Source organism: Mus musculus, chromosome 17, assembly GCF_000001635.26.
Source record: "Mus musculus strain C57BL/6J chromosome 17, GRCm38.p6 C57BL/6J".
In the NCBI taxonomy this organism is placed as follows: domain Eukaryota; kingdom Metazoa; phylum Chordata; class Mammalia; order Rodentia; family Muridae; genus Mus; species Mus musculus.
Genome location: NC_000083.6, coordinates 25,317,840 through 25,332,116, shown reverse-complemented (window position 1 = coordinate 25,332,116; position 14,277 = coordinate 25,317,840). Strand labels below are relative to the sequence as shown.

The 14,277-nt window shown below is 50.4% G+C and overlaps 1 protein-coding gene and 1 pseudogene across 1 annotated transcript; one reads left to right on the top strand and one right to left on the bottom strand.

Moving 5' to 3' along the window:
- On the top strand, positions 4,585-5,703 carry Gm5430 (predicted gene 5430; annotated as a pseudogene).
- Prss29 (protease, serine 29) lies at positions 9,433-13,463 on the bottom strand. Its single transcript, NM_053260.3, has 6 exons — positions 13,300-13,463; positions 11,774-11,834; positions 11,441-11,621; positions 10,980-11,245; positions 9,859-10,025; positions 9,433-9,774 (listed from the first exon to the last, which is right to left on the bottom strand). The coding sequence occupies exons 2-6, from the start codon at positions 11,832-11,834 to the stop codon at positions 9,610-9,612; spliced, it is 840 nt and encodes a 279-aa protein (NP_444490.2). The 5' UTR covers positions 13,300-13,463; the 3' UTR covers positions 9,433-9,609.
- Between the last annotated feature and the right edge of the window lie 814 nt (positions 13,464-14,277).

The window sequence follows — 14,277 nt, the reverse complement described above, 5'->3', positions numbered from 1 at the left end:
AGCTCTGACCCTTAGGAGGCTAAAGATGGTTCCTATGTGCTTACAGGGGCAGGTGAGATGGGTCATTTGTTAAGAATGCTTGCAGTCAAGTCTGAATGAAGACCTGTTCATCCCCAGGGACTCATATGATAGGAGAAAACAAATTCCTGAAAGTTGCCTCCTGACCTCCACGTGAATGTTATGACAAAACATGGCATCCCCCCCAAAAAATAAATACATAAATAATGTAACAAAAATCTATCTGCCTGCAGTTCGAGAACCAAAGAGAGGGGAATCAGATGTTCTAGTATTTCCAAAAGGAGAAAAGAAGGAGGAGGGGAAGGGGGGAGAGGAGGAAGAGATGGGGAGGAGGAGGAAGAAGAGGAGAAGAAAGAGGAGGAGGGGAGGGAGAAGAGGAGGGAGAGAAGGAGGGAGCACAGAGGGGGATAGGAAGGAGAAAGGGCCTTTGCCTCTCGGAATCTTGGGTTCTGGGCCCGGCCATGCCATCGGCCTCAGGTACAGACAGACATCTGGAGAAAAGCCAGAGTTGTATATTTGCCAGTATTCTCTTTCCTCCCTGGATTCTGTTCCCTGGGACCTTAGTGCCACCCAGCAGGGATCCTCAAATGACAAGTTTGTTTCCACAGCCCAAATCTTTCCTTGAAACATACCATACATATGGACCATGCCCCAGCCAGTCACCCAGCATGGGTGCCTTGACCTCAAAAGACCCAGAGATCAGTTTCACCAGCTTATGTTAGCAGAACAGTCCAGGGGTTTCTCCAGCTAAGCAGAGCCCATTCTGCACCCAGGACACCCTGCACGTAGTCCTGGTGGATGATGACTCGGCTCACACCCAGCAGCTCCTTGCCCCCATAGAGGTACACATACCCAGCGTGGATGCAAAAGGCTGATGGGTTGGCATCTCTCCTGGGGTCAGAGAGAAGTTGTGACTACATATTCTAGGTACTGTGGAGGAAGTTCTCCTGGATAGAATCAAGTGAACCCCATGTTGGCCTTTCTGATTCACCCCACATCCTTCCCAGCACTACATGACAAAGGATCTCTTTTATGAATGCAGTGGGCAGCAGTCAGCACCCACTGTGGGTGGATGATGGAGCCCCCACAGATGTGCACCCAGCAAGTCAAGTAATAGTGGTAGATCCTCAGGCTGACCTGCCATGGCCACTTCCCCTGTGGGGCACTATGGACTCCCACGATACCCACCAGCACATCCCCAGGCACAGGTGCTGCCAGCAACGGGTACAAGGTCAGGAGCCCAGTGCTCAGCCTGCCACGTGCACTGGGGCAGACAGAGCAGGTCATGCTGGTGCCCCAGGGGCTGCTCTGGAGCCAGTATAGAGGGTGACATGGAGTGAGGATTCACCTGAGCTCCCAGCAATGGAGCATCCAAGAAAGAAGAGGGTCAGACCAAGCAGGCTCAACATCTGTAGAGAGAAACAGAGAGACTGTGGAGGGGGCTGGGCTAGCTTCTGTAAGGATGGAGGGGGACTGTGGTCAGGAATCTCAGCCTGAGAGAAAGCCTAGTGTGAAAGGTGAATGGACCATCAAGATGGGACTGCAGGGGCTGGAGAGATGGCTCAGTGGTTAAGAGCACTGACTGTTCTTCCAAAGGTCCTGAATTCAAATTTCCAAGAACCACATTGTGGCTCACAACCATCCGTAATGAGATCTGATGTCCTCTTCTGGTGTGTTGAAAGACAGCTACGGTGTACTTACATATAATAATAAATAAATCTTAGAGAGAGAGAGAGAGAGAGAGAGAGAGAGAGAGAGAGAGAGAGAGAGAAGACTGTGTGGCAGCAACACATCTTTAAATCCTGGCACTCAGAAAACAGGGGCAGGTGGATCTCTGTGAATTTAAGGCTAGTCTGGCCTAAATAGTAAGCTTCAGGCTAGCTGAGGTTACGTAGTGAGACCTTATCTCAACAAACAACACTAAACAAGACCAGGAATGGCAAGAAGGAAGAGACAAGTCCTCTCAGACAAGGGATGCCCATCTGGGCAGCTTCACCAGAGCACAGGCAGGAAGTAAGTTCAGGGATGGGCCCTTTACATTTTTGAAGGAACCCAGCAAAGTGTAATGAGTGACTGGAGGACTCACTCAAGAGAAACCATTTCCTGGTCTCTGTGCCCATTGCAAGCCCAGGATACCTTATCTCTGTGAGATTACCTGAGGCTCCTCATTGGTGATCCTACTGTTGCTGTTAAGCAACAAGACCTAGAGATAGGATACCTGGCCACCCTGATAGAGGCAGGACCAGGCCACCATGAATGACCACATCCAGTGACAAGGTCAGAGAGAACCAGGGGCCACGTGAACTGGGTCAGGTGGCCGTTAGCTGGGGAGCCACAACCTAGCCAGTGAGAGTCCTGTGGACCTTCTGCGTTCAGGGATGCCGTTGGGGAAAGGATGTGGTTGCCAGGGCTGGTGTTGCAAGAGGGAGAGCTGGGAAGAGGTACCAGCACTTAGGTACCACTGTTTGAGACTAAAATGAACAGAGTTCTTGGGGTTGAACTACAGCTGATAAGAGTCACAGACGAGGTTTTGCCAATGTCCCCAGACACACACATCCCAGCCTGTGTATAAAGGAAACATGGATTAGTGATGAACCAGCTCCTGGGGTAGGCATAGTACTTTCCCAAGACCTGAAAAGTCCTCCTCTCCAGTTCTGGGTCGTCCAGGGAGAAATCCCCATTGTCCACATGGACAGTCTTGTGTGATGTTGGCTGGTTCCCAGCATCCTCAGGTTGAAGTTGAGGGAGCAAGAATAATCAAGGGCCCTGGTGATGAGGCTGTGGTATGCAAGCTGCATGCTGGGTACCCCTGACTATCATTGGAGAATACCTTGATGCAAGTTCAGGCTGAGCCTTGAGCAGATGGGAAGTTTGCCTGGGAGTTAGAGCCCGAGCAGGATGTCTCCTTCTGGGATTGAGAAGGAGAGCTGGAAATAGGGAAGAGGCCAGGTGCTTGGGCCATTCTGTCCTGACAACTCTACCTCACATAGAAGAGTGCCTCCCTGCACTGACCTGCCCAGGATCACACTTGTCCTGGTCTCTTCTCACGGGATCGGACCCAGAGGTGAGCAAGGAGAGCAGTCCGGGCGGGGTTAGCATTCTCGCCTGGTTCCCAGCCTGCCTGCTGCTGAGTGTGGCCTTAGGGGAACCACTGTCTTCATGGTTCTCACCTGACGTGGGAGAAAGGAGCTGTTCCCAGCAAGTGACGCTAGCAAAAGGTCCCAGGAGCTATTGTTGGCCATTCGTTTCCAAAAGTGAGCTTACCAAGAACATTCCAGAAAGGCCTCTGGCACTAGTGGAATCCTGGAAGGTTTATTTACCCAGAGATTGCATTAGGGACAAGCCAGTTGTATATTCATAATAGCACCTGTCAAGGGAATTGGATACAGTGTCTCAGCCCTGAGAAAGACCAGGCTGGGCCAAAACATCTCTGTGCAGACTGCCCCAGCATTCAATTATGATTTTCTCCATTTAATTTTCTTGTCTTTTACACTTAATCGTCTTATCTCTTAAAGAGCATTTTGCTATTTAAAAAGCAATGATGTCAGGCCGGGGGCATAACTCAATGGCAGAGTGCTTGTCTTACTGTGCACAGATTCTTGTTTCAACCAGCACTGTAGCAGGAAAACACCCAAGTGACGGGGTCCAGGTTACTGACAATGACAATCCATCCGATCTTTTGTTTTAAAGATAATGGCAGGACCTGAAGCGTTTATGAGGAAGTAAGGGATGTAACAGCTCCAGCTATCACACAACCACCTTCCAAGTGTGTGCCCCCCCCAGGCCCTGCCCCGAGGGCACTAACTCTCCTCACCCCAAGCTACCCCTGCAGAGGACACTACACCAGGGGCTGGCTTTCCAGGATATGAGGAGAAGGACCCATGTGGGCTTGTAGCAGAGGGCATGGTGCCCACTAAGTCTGGAGAAGATGCATCTGTTGACCTGGTACCCTGGTACCCTGTTCTCTGAGAGTGATTGCCAGGACTCTTGCAGGGAAAAAAATCACTACAGCATCATCAGTAAGAACTGTGGAGACAAAGCCCCTTCCTAGGTAAGAAGGAGGTTACAGCAGGAATATCACCGAGATACCTTCTCTGGAAGCCAGTGCCATCTTATAGACCAGTTGTTCTCAACCTTCCTAAAGCTGCCACCCTGTAATACAGTTCCTCATGTGTGGCGACCTCCCTCCTATCCTATAATACTATTTCATATATCCTATAATGCTACTTCATAAGTGTAATTTTGCTACTGTTATGAGTTGTAATGTAAATATCTGTGTTTCCCAATTGTCTTACTCAACTCCACAGGTTGAGAACAGCTGCTATAGGGGAAGGAAGGATGGGTTACCTCCCCTCCTCCTGCAGAGTTTATCATGCATGGTCAACTTTCTGAGCCTCCTAGCCAAAGCTGCTCAATGAAACATGCTAAGAAGTACCGAGTGCCCAGAAGAGGGCGTCAGATCTCATTGTGGGTGGTTGTGAGCCAGCCACCATGTGGTTGCTGGGATTTGAACTCAGGACCTTCGGAAGAGCAGTCAGTGCTCTTACCTGCTGAGCCATCTCGCCAGCCCCCAACGACCCCTTCATTGACCTCAACTACATGGTCTACATGTTCCAGTATGACTCCACCCATGGCAAATTCAACGGCACAGTCAAGGCCGAGAATGGGAAGCTTGTCATCAATGGGAAGCCCATCACCATCTCCCAGGAGCAAGACCCCCCTAACATCAAATGGGGTGATGCCAGTGCTGAGTATGTCGTGGAGCCTACTGGTGTCTTCACCACCATGTAGAAGGCCAAGGCCCACTTGAAGGGTGGAGCCAAAAGGGTCATCATCTTCACCCCTTCTGCCGATGCCCCCATGTTTGTGATGGGTGTGAACCACGAGAAATATGACAACTCACTCAAGATTGTCAGCAATGCATTCTGCACCACCAACTGCTTAGCCCCCCCCCCCCCGGCCAAGGTCATCCATGACAACTTTGGCATCGTGGAAGGGCTCATGACCATTGTCTGTGCCATTTCTGCCACTCAGAAGACTGTGGATGGCCCCTCTGGAAAGCTGTGGCGTGATGGCCATGGGGCTGCCCAGAACATCATCCCTGCATCCACTGGTGATGCCAAGGATGTGGGCAAGGTCATCCCAGAGCTGAACAGGAAGCTCACTGGCATGGCCTTCTGTGTTCCTACCCCCAATGTGTCCGTCATGGATCTGACATGCCACCTGGAGAAACCTGCCAAGTATGATGACATCAAGAAGGTAGTGAAACAGGCATCTGAGGGCCCACTGAAGGGCATCTTGGGCTACACTGAGGACAAGGTTGTCTCCTGCGACTTCAACAGCAACTCCCACTCTTCCACCTTCGATGCCGGGGCTGGCATTGCTCTCAATGACAACTTTGTCAAGCTCATTTCCTGGTATGACAATGAATATGGCTACAGCAACAGGGTGGTGGACCTCATGGCCTACATGGCCTCCAAGGAGCAAAAAACCCTGGACCACCCACCCCAGCAAGGATACTGAGAGCAAGAGAGAGGCCCTCAGTTGCTAAGGAATCCCTAACCCAACTCAGCCCCCAACACTGAGCATCTCCCTCACAGTTTCCACCCCAGACCCCCATAACAGGAGGAGCCTAGGGAGCCCTCCCTACTCTCTTGAATACCATCAATAAAGTTTGCTGCACCCCCCCAAAAAAAAAAGAACAGCAATGGCTTGTTCTGTAAGATCAAGAATCAACAAATGGGACCTCATAAAATTGCAAAGTTTCTGTAAGGCAAAGGATACTGTCAATAAGACAAAACAGCAACCAACAGATTGGGAAAAGATCTTTACCAGTTCTAAATCTGATAGGGGGCTAATATCCAATATATATAAAGAACTCAAGAAGTTGGACTTCTAGCCGGGCAGTGGTGGTGCAAACCTTTAATCCCAGCACTTGGGAGGCAGAGGCAGGTGGATTTCTAAGTTCGAAGCCAGCCTGGTCTACAGAGTGAGTTCCAGGACAGCCAGGGCTACACAGAGAAACCCTGTCTCAAAAAATCAAAGAAGAAGAAGAAGAAGAAGAAGAAGAAGAAGAAGAAGAAGAAGAAGAAGGAGGAGGAGGAGGAGGAGGAGGAGGAGGAGGAGGAGGAGGAGGAGGAGGAGGAGGAGGAGGAGGAGGAGGAGGAGGAGGAGGAGGAGGAGGAGGAGGAGGAGGAGGAGGAGAAGAGAAGAAGAAGAAGAAGAAGAAGAAGAAGAAGAAGAAGAAGAAGAAGAAGAAGAAGAAGAAGAAGAAGAAGAAGAAGAAGAAGAAGAAGAAGAAGAAGTTGTTGTTGTTGGACTCCTGAAAACCAAATAACCCTATTAAAAAATGGGATACAGAGCTAAACAAAGAATTCTCAACAGAGGAATACGGAATGGCTGAGAAGCACCTAAAAAAATGTTCAACATCCTTAATCATCAGGGAAATGCAAATCAAAACAACCCTGAGATTCCACCTCACACCAGTCAGAATGGCTAAGATCAAAAACTCAGGTGACAGCAGATGCTGGTGAGGATGTGGAGAAAGAGGAACACTCCTCCATTGCTGGTGGAATTGCAAGCTTGTACAACCACTCTGGAAATCAGTTTAGCTGTTCCTCAGAAAATTGGACATAGTTCTACCGGGAGATCTAGCAATTCCTCTCCTGGGCATATACACAGAAGATGTTCCAACTGATAATGAGGACACATGCTCCACTATGTTCATAGCAGCCTTATTTATAATACCAAGAAGCTGTAAAGAACTCAGATGTCCCTCAACAGAAGAATGGATACAGAAAATGTGGTACATTTACACAATGGAGTACTACTCAGCTATTAAAAACAATGAATTCATGAGATTCTTAGATAAATGGATGGATCTGGAGGATATCATCCTAAGTGAGGTAACCCAATCACAAAAGAACATACATGATATGCACTCACTGATAAGTGGATATTAGCCCAGAAGCTCAGAATACCCAAAATACAATTTGCAAAACACATGAAACTCAAGAAGAAGAAAGACCAAAGTGTGGATATTTCGATCTTTCTTAGAAGGGGAAACAAAATACCCAGGGAAGGAGTTACAGAGACAAAGTTTGGAGCAGAGACTGAGGGAATGACCATCCAGAAACTGCCCCATCTGGGGATCCATCCCATAAACAACCACCAAACCCAGACACTATTGCAGATGCCAACAAGAGCTTGCTGACAAGAGCCTGATATAGCTGTCTCCTGAGAGGCTCTGCCAGTGCCTGACTAATACAGAAGTGGATGCTCACAGTCATCCATTAGATGGAGCACAGGGTCCCCAATGGAGGAGCTAGAGAAAGTATCCAAAGAGCTGAAGGGGTTTGCAGCCCCATAGGAAGAACAACAATATGAACTAATCAGTAACCCCAGAGCTCCCTGGGACTAAATCACCAATCAAAGAAAACACATGGTGGGACTCAAGACTCTAACTGTATACGTAGCAGACGATGGCCTAGTCGGTCATCAATGGGAGGAGAGGCCCTTGGTCCTGTGAAGGTTCTATGCCCCAGTATAGGGGAATGTCTGGGCAAGGAAACGGGAGTGAGTGGGTTGGGAAGCAAGGGGAGGAGAGAGGGGATAGGGGATTTTTGGAAGGAAAACTAGAAAAGGGGATAACATTTGAAATGTAAATAAAGAAAATATCTAATAAAAAATATTTCTGTACCCTGATAGGTAGGCTAGGGGAACATGCTTATATGTTCTTCTAAAGGGCAGCAAAACACCTTTAGTATGGTCTCTGGCACCTAGAAGTGCTGACAAGTATTAATTCCCTGTTCCAGATCTTGGTGTCCCTGTGAGCCATTGAAGAAATACTTCAAGAGTCACTGACTGCTCAGGAGGCATGGACATATAATGCCATACAGAGCACAGCTGGTCACAGACTTTGGGCTCAAAAAGTACACTGATTACATTCCTCTAGCCCTGGCTCCCAGTGTGTCACAGGCAAAAAAGAGAGTTCTTGGGGTGCCTGGGGTGCCAGTGGCACAGGTTGTGGGGAACCAGATTCTGAATCAGTCAGCAGAACTGTGACCATGTGACCATGTTACCATGTGACCATATAACCATGGCCCCAGAGCCCTGACCTCCCTATCTTCTCAGCAGCCTGAGGATTCACTTCTCACACCCACAAAGGGGGCATTGCAAGAGAAAGGCTGGCTCGATCCATTTCCAGCATCCTGGGAGCATTGGATAGCCATGGTCCAGAGCCCCCAGGTTCTGCTACCCTTTGCCCTCTGAGCCTGAAGCAGTGTCATCCGGGGTGTGTGCCACTGAAAAGCCTTTACCTTCCACTCTCCCTGTCCAGAGGAGGTGCTGGAAACACCAGGCAGGTCTTACTCTTAGTAGGCTGCGTTGGAGAAATGTGTGTGTGTGTGTGTGTGTGTGTGTGTGTGCATAGGGGGGTGTAATTAGCTGTGGCACTATTCAGATGCCTGTGAGAGCCATGGGAACCAGGTAACAACCACTCTCCCTGGAGCGACCACCTCTGTCTCATTGCTCTGCCCAGCTACAGGCAAGAAAGGGAAAGAAACCATACTAAAGGCACCCACTTCCCTTCAGGAGAACAGAGGCTGGGTCTGCTGGGAGCACCACAGGACCTAAGCTCTCCTTCACAACCCTGATTCCCTCTCCAGACTCAGCAAGAGTCCAAGTCAGAGCCTTTTCCATCCCCTCTCGATCCCTGACCCCAGCTTCTTGAGATGAATCTGTCTGAGGTTAGCACTAGTAAGGCAGGTACCTCCCATCTCCTACACACCACAAAGGTCTGTGCCTAACGACCTCTGCAGACTGTCAGGCTCAGGATGAAAGGGCAGCCCTGTTTGAGTCTGAGGTCTGTGGCTCACAATGAAGAGTTAATCAGCCCCTCCCTGCCACGCACCCAAGGTCAGAACTGCTCTGTGAGGGAGGCTGTGTAGCCATTGGCCCTCACCCTCACCCTGCCCATTAAACAGCTACCACTGTGTACAGTTCAAGACAACAGCCCCAGCCATGCAGATAACCTTTGCCACACTGGGTATCAGAATCTGCAGGCTCCTGGAGTACCTAAATGAGGTACAGGAAGGATACCCACAATGCAGCAGTCTTCTGGCCTCATGATGATATTGATGGGGGTCAGAGTATTTTCTTGTCTAAGGATGGAAACGTGGGATTGTTACCCTTCCTACCACAATATCACCACATCCAGGTTCCGGGATGCTAGGTGCTTAGGGGACATTTAACTATTCAGGGTGTCTGGGGTTCAGAAACAAGGACACAGTAAGATCTGCCTTTGGTGAACTCAAACCTTGGTTTCCTCGATTTATAAAACCATAAAAACAGCATCCATAGGTGTTTCCAGTAGAGATAAATAGATTTGTATTCACATAAAAACTTGAACATGAATGTGCAACAAACATATCTTTATTTAGGAAGCCAGGAAACTGAGCCATGTCCTTCAGTAGCTAATGCTCGGTGCCCTGGTCACCTACACTCCAGAGCCTAAACCCTGGCCGTCCACTCTGGAATCGTGACCAAAGCCGACCTATCCTCATCTGATGGCCACGAGGCCAGCAGCTGGGCTCAGGAGAACCTCTGCATCTGCTGCGTGATCCAGGGCAGGAAGGACTGTACACGTGCATAGACCCCAGGGAAGTCCCTGAGGGCACAGCCATAGCCCCAGCTCACCACTCCCACCAGGGTCCAGGAGCCTGTCACATTGCAGACCAGAGGGCCACCTGAGTCACCCTAGAAGAGAAAGAAGCTCTGATAGTTACTAGCCCTGACATGGGAATGAAGACCAACCAAGAGGAGGAGGTGAGTGGAACTCACATAGCAGGAATCTTGGCCCTGGTTGCCTGCACATAACATGTCCTTTAGGATCAGTTTCTGGCCACGATTGCGGTGCCTGGTGGCATTGTGGTACATCTCCTCACAAAGTGAGTTGTCAATTATCTTTACCTGCACCTGCTGTAGGCGGTAGGGAGGAGGCAGCGACCCTGAGGAGAAGAGAGGTGTGGCTGGCTGGTGGTACATAGATCCCCGACCTATCCCACAATTCTACTGCTCCACCTGGGGATACAGGGGAGGACTATCTGCAGCATAGCTCCATCCCTATCCAGGTCCAGCTCGCTCTCTGATCTCAGCATCATCTTCCTGGAAAAGGATGTGTAGATGCCAACCCAAAGGGACCATGTCTACCTTTGAGTTCTAGGATTCTGTCTGCTTGCCTGTCAGGGACCAAAAACAAATGCTTTTCATTTCCTGATATTTTCTCCAAATTACTTTATTATTATTTGTTGGAAATTAAGAAGCAACCATTCCTTAGTCGGGCGTGGAAGAGTCACGATTGGGATATAAGAATACAGTACAAGCCTGGCAGTGGTGGCGCACGCCTTTAATCCCAGCACTCGGGAGGCAGAGGCAGGCGGATTTCTGAGTTCGAGGCCAGTCTGGTCTACAGAGTGAGTTCCAGGACAGCCAGGGCTATTCAGAGAAACCCTGTCTCAAAAAAACAAAAGAAGAAGAAGAAGAAGAAGAAGAAGAAGAAGAAGGAGGAGGAGGAGGAGGAGGAGGAGGAGGAGGAGGAGGAGGAGGAGGAGGAGGAGGAGGAGGAGGGGGAGGGAGGAGGGGGGAGGGGGAGGGGAGGAGGGGGAGGGGGAGGAGGGGGAGGAGGAGTAGGAGAAGGAGAAGAAGGAGGAGAAGGAGAAGCAGCAACCGTTCCACCTCAGAGTTATAAATTCTGGACCCTGCTATGTCGTTGGCCTCAAGTACAGAGACTCTGACGGGCAAGGCAGCTAGTATACCTTAGTGCTGTGACCAGTTAGTTAGGCATGCTTGTCAGCAGCTCTCTTTGCTCTCTGGATCCTGCTCCCAGGCCCTGGGTACCACCCACCCAGAATCCTCAGGTGGCAAGTTTGTTCCCACAGCTCTAATCCTTCCCCGGTACTTACTGTGTGTGCTCACTGCACCCCAGCCGGTCACCCAGCACACATCCTTCTTGGTGACCTCAAGAGACTCAGAGGGCAGCTTGACTGGCTTGACATTAGGAAAGGATTGTACAGACACTGCCAGCTGGAGCAGAGCCACATCTGAACCCAGGCCAGCGTGGACAAAGTCTGGGTGGATGATGACCCGGCTCACACTCAGCAGCTCCTTGCCCCCATAGAGGTACGCCTCCCCAACACGGATCCGAAAGACTGATGGGTCGGCATCTCTCCTGAGGTCAAAAAGAGATTGTGACTATAGGAAATTCTTTGCAGACTATAGGGAAGTCTAGTAATATAGGGAAGTTCTCCACAGTCCTGGGCAGAATCAACTAGAACCGAGGCCTCTAGACCAGCCTTTCTTGGTCCAGACTTTCTGATTCACCCCCACATCATCCTACCCAGCAGTAGATGACAAAGGAACTCACTCACGAATGCAGTGGGCAGCAGTCAGCACCCACTGTGGGTGGATGATGGAGCCCCCACAGTTGTGCACCCAGAAGGCCCAGTAGTATCTATAGATCCTCAGGCTGACCTGCCATGGCCACTTCCCCTGTGGGGCACTATGACCCCCCACGATGCCCATCAGAACGCCCTCAGGCCCAGGTGCTGCAAGCAAGAGGGAAGAAGGTCAGGGGTCAGTGCTCAGCCTGACACCCACACTGGGGCCGAACAGGTCACACATGTGTCTCCATGATGCTGGACACAGAGTTGCTTAGAGCCTCTGTAGAAGAGAGGGAGTGCAGGAGATAAGGACTCACCTGGGGTTCCAGCAATGGAGCACCCAAGAAAGAAGAGGGTCAGGCACAGCTGGATCAGCATCTATATATTGAGGCACAAGGGTGGGAAGTGAGAGGGGTCTGGGAGTAGCCCAGGTGGGGCTGGAGAGGGCTAGAGCATCTGCATGGTTCTGGGCGGAGACAGAAGCATGGAGGGGACTTGGATTGCCCAGGGCGAGATGGAGATGATTGAAATATAAAACCAGTTTACAGCATCTGGGAAAGGAGGGACGGTGACCTTACCCTGCCGGGTCCCAGCAACTTCCTCCTGTTTAGGCCTCTCGGTCCCTTTACCCTCAAGCCCCAGGAAGTGGGCAGGGGTCTTGGCCGGGCCTCTGCTTGGAGGAAGAGCTGGGAGGACAGAGGCATTTGACCTCAGGAAGGATGGGAGGGGGCTGTTGACCCATGCTCAGGGACCTGAAGTCCTTCGTCACCAAGGTTACATGGGTATCTCCATCTGCATGCAATAGCATCACCAGGAATGTCAGGAAGAGGAGGGCTGTGTCTCAGGCTGGAGTCTCAGAAGTACCAGGTATCCCCAACTCAGCCTCTTTTATGGATGAGACAATGCCCCATCTAGCCAGTGAACTCTGAGACTCTGTGGAACAGCTTCCCCAGGCTGGGAACACACAGCCACATCCATCACATGTCACAGGGAGCATCCGGCCTATGGTTCCTCTGCTGGGGCTGCATTGTCCAGCACCACAGTGTCCGGAGGAGACCGCCCCATGGCATTCTGCAAGGATATTCTCACTACCTCAGTGGACAGTGCTGGTCAGAGACACCCACTGTCCAGGCTTGTGGCTGCTGGAATTAACTTTACTGTCAAATCTGAGAACAGATGCTACTTGGTGCCTACAGTAAGCCAAGCTGAGCACTCCTGTTTGTGGACCACATAGATAGCACATGCCTGCAGCCACATTCTGGCCGCTAGAGTCTTTAGGTGGATGAATGGCCCTGCAAGAATCCCAGGGAACCTCTGCACCAGAGGACAGGCCATGTACCTGTCCCTCTCCTAGCTCTACAGTGGAATTTGCTGCTCTAGGGTAAAAGGGACACCTAGCCAGCCAGCTCTGGATGGTCTATGCTCCTGACAGGAACTCACATGCCACCTGGGTCTCATGCCCAGCCCAGGACTTCGTAGCCAGGAAAGACATCTGACCGCATCTGTGGGCAGTTCTGGTTTAAAGCTTGGGAAAACACTGCTGGCGCACACGTGCACACACACACACACACACACACACACACACACACACACGGCAGAGGCTAGAGGTGCTGCCAAATTCTGGGGTTCTCCCAGTTCACATATTCACAATGTCCCATTAAAATAATCCTAGCCTGGCCACCAACACCCATCTTGTGGCCAACACAAGGATGCCAAAGAAGCTGAGAAACTGTCAGTAAGGCTCCCTGCAGTGTCCCTACTGTCCACGTAAGAGGATCAGGACAACCACTGTCCCCTCCACAGGGGCTGTCAGAGGCAGCTCAGAGCCAAACTGGGGACTCACCTTGGCTCCAGAAAAACCAGGTTCTCTCCTATGAGAACCACTCACAGGACGTTTATGAGAGCCCCCCAAAAGATGTGGGTGTGCCCAGGATTGTCCAGGATACAGGTTCTTGGGGACTCAGTGTCAGAAGTATGTCCCAGATAGAAGCAAGACAGATGGTCCCCACACCCCTGAGCAGGAGGAAGGGTTTATATGCTAAGCTGGACAAAGTGACCCAGGTCAAGCTCAAACCCTGAAGTCTGGCTTCCTCAAACACTGTTAGCATGTCCAACGTCAGCAAAAAGACAATGTGAGCATCTGAGCCTGACGGGAACTGCTCGAGTGAGCATCATAACAACAGAGTCAGGCCACCATCATCACATTCAATGACAGGATCAGAAAGAACCAAGCACAACTGTTAGCAAAGGGGCGATAGACTGGCCAGTGAGAGGGTCCTGACCAGGTTCTGGGCTCAGGGATGCCGTTAGAAGGATGTGGCTACCCAGGACTTCTGTTGCAAGAAGGGGTTGTTGGGCAGAGACTGGGACAAGGCAACAGCACTGGGATACCAGGGTCTCAGAGCAAAGGCTCCACCCAGGAATAGTGGAAAGGCAAAATCATGTTTTCCATATGGCCCACTGTATCTCAACCTTAGGGACAGGAAGAATGTAGATCAGTGATAAACTGAGTAATGTACTTTTGAAAGATGTGAAATGTCAAACTAATGTGTTCCTGACCAGATGACAGATAGGGTGGGGGCACCACTAGTTAATAAAGACAGCCAGGAGCCTGGAGAGATGGCTCAGCCATTAAGACCACTTGCTGCTCTTACAGAAGTCCTGGGTTCAACTCCAAGCACCCATGTGAACAGCTCAGAACCACCTGTAACTCAAGCTCCTGGGTCTCCAACACCTCTGGCATCTTTGGGTACCTTCTCATATACAAATCTATACACAGGTGATACACATAATTTAAAAATAATAAAAATAAACCTTATAA

Coding starts and splice junctions, on each gene's coding strand:
- Prss29 (NM_053260.3), bottom strand. CDS start 11,834: ATGCTGATCCAGCTGTGCCTGACCCTCTTCTTTCTTGGGTGCTCCATT. Junction 11,622..11,773: donor CTCCATTGCTGGAACCCCAG/GTGAGTCCTTAT, acceptor TCTTGCTTGCAG/CACCTGGGCCTGAGGGCGTT. Junction 9,775..9,858: donor AGGGCCAAGATTCCTGCTAT/GTGAGTTCCACT, acceptor TTTCTCTTCTAG/GGTGACTCAGGTGGCCCTCT.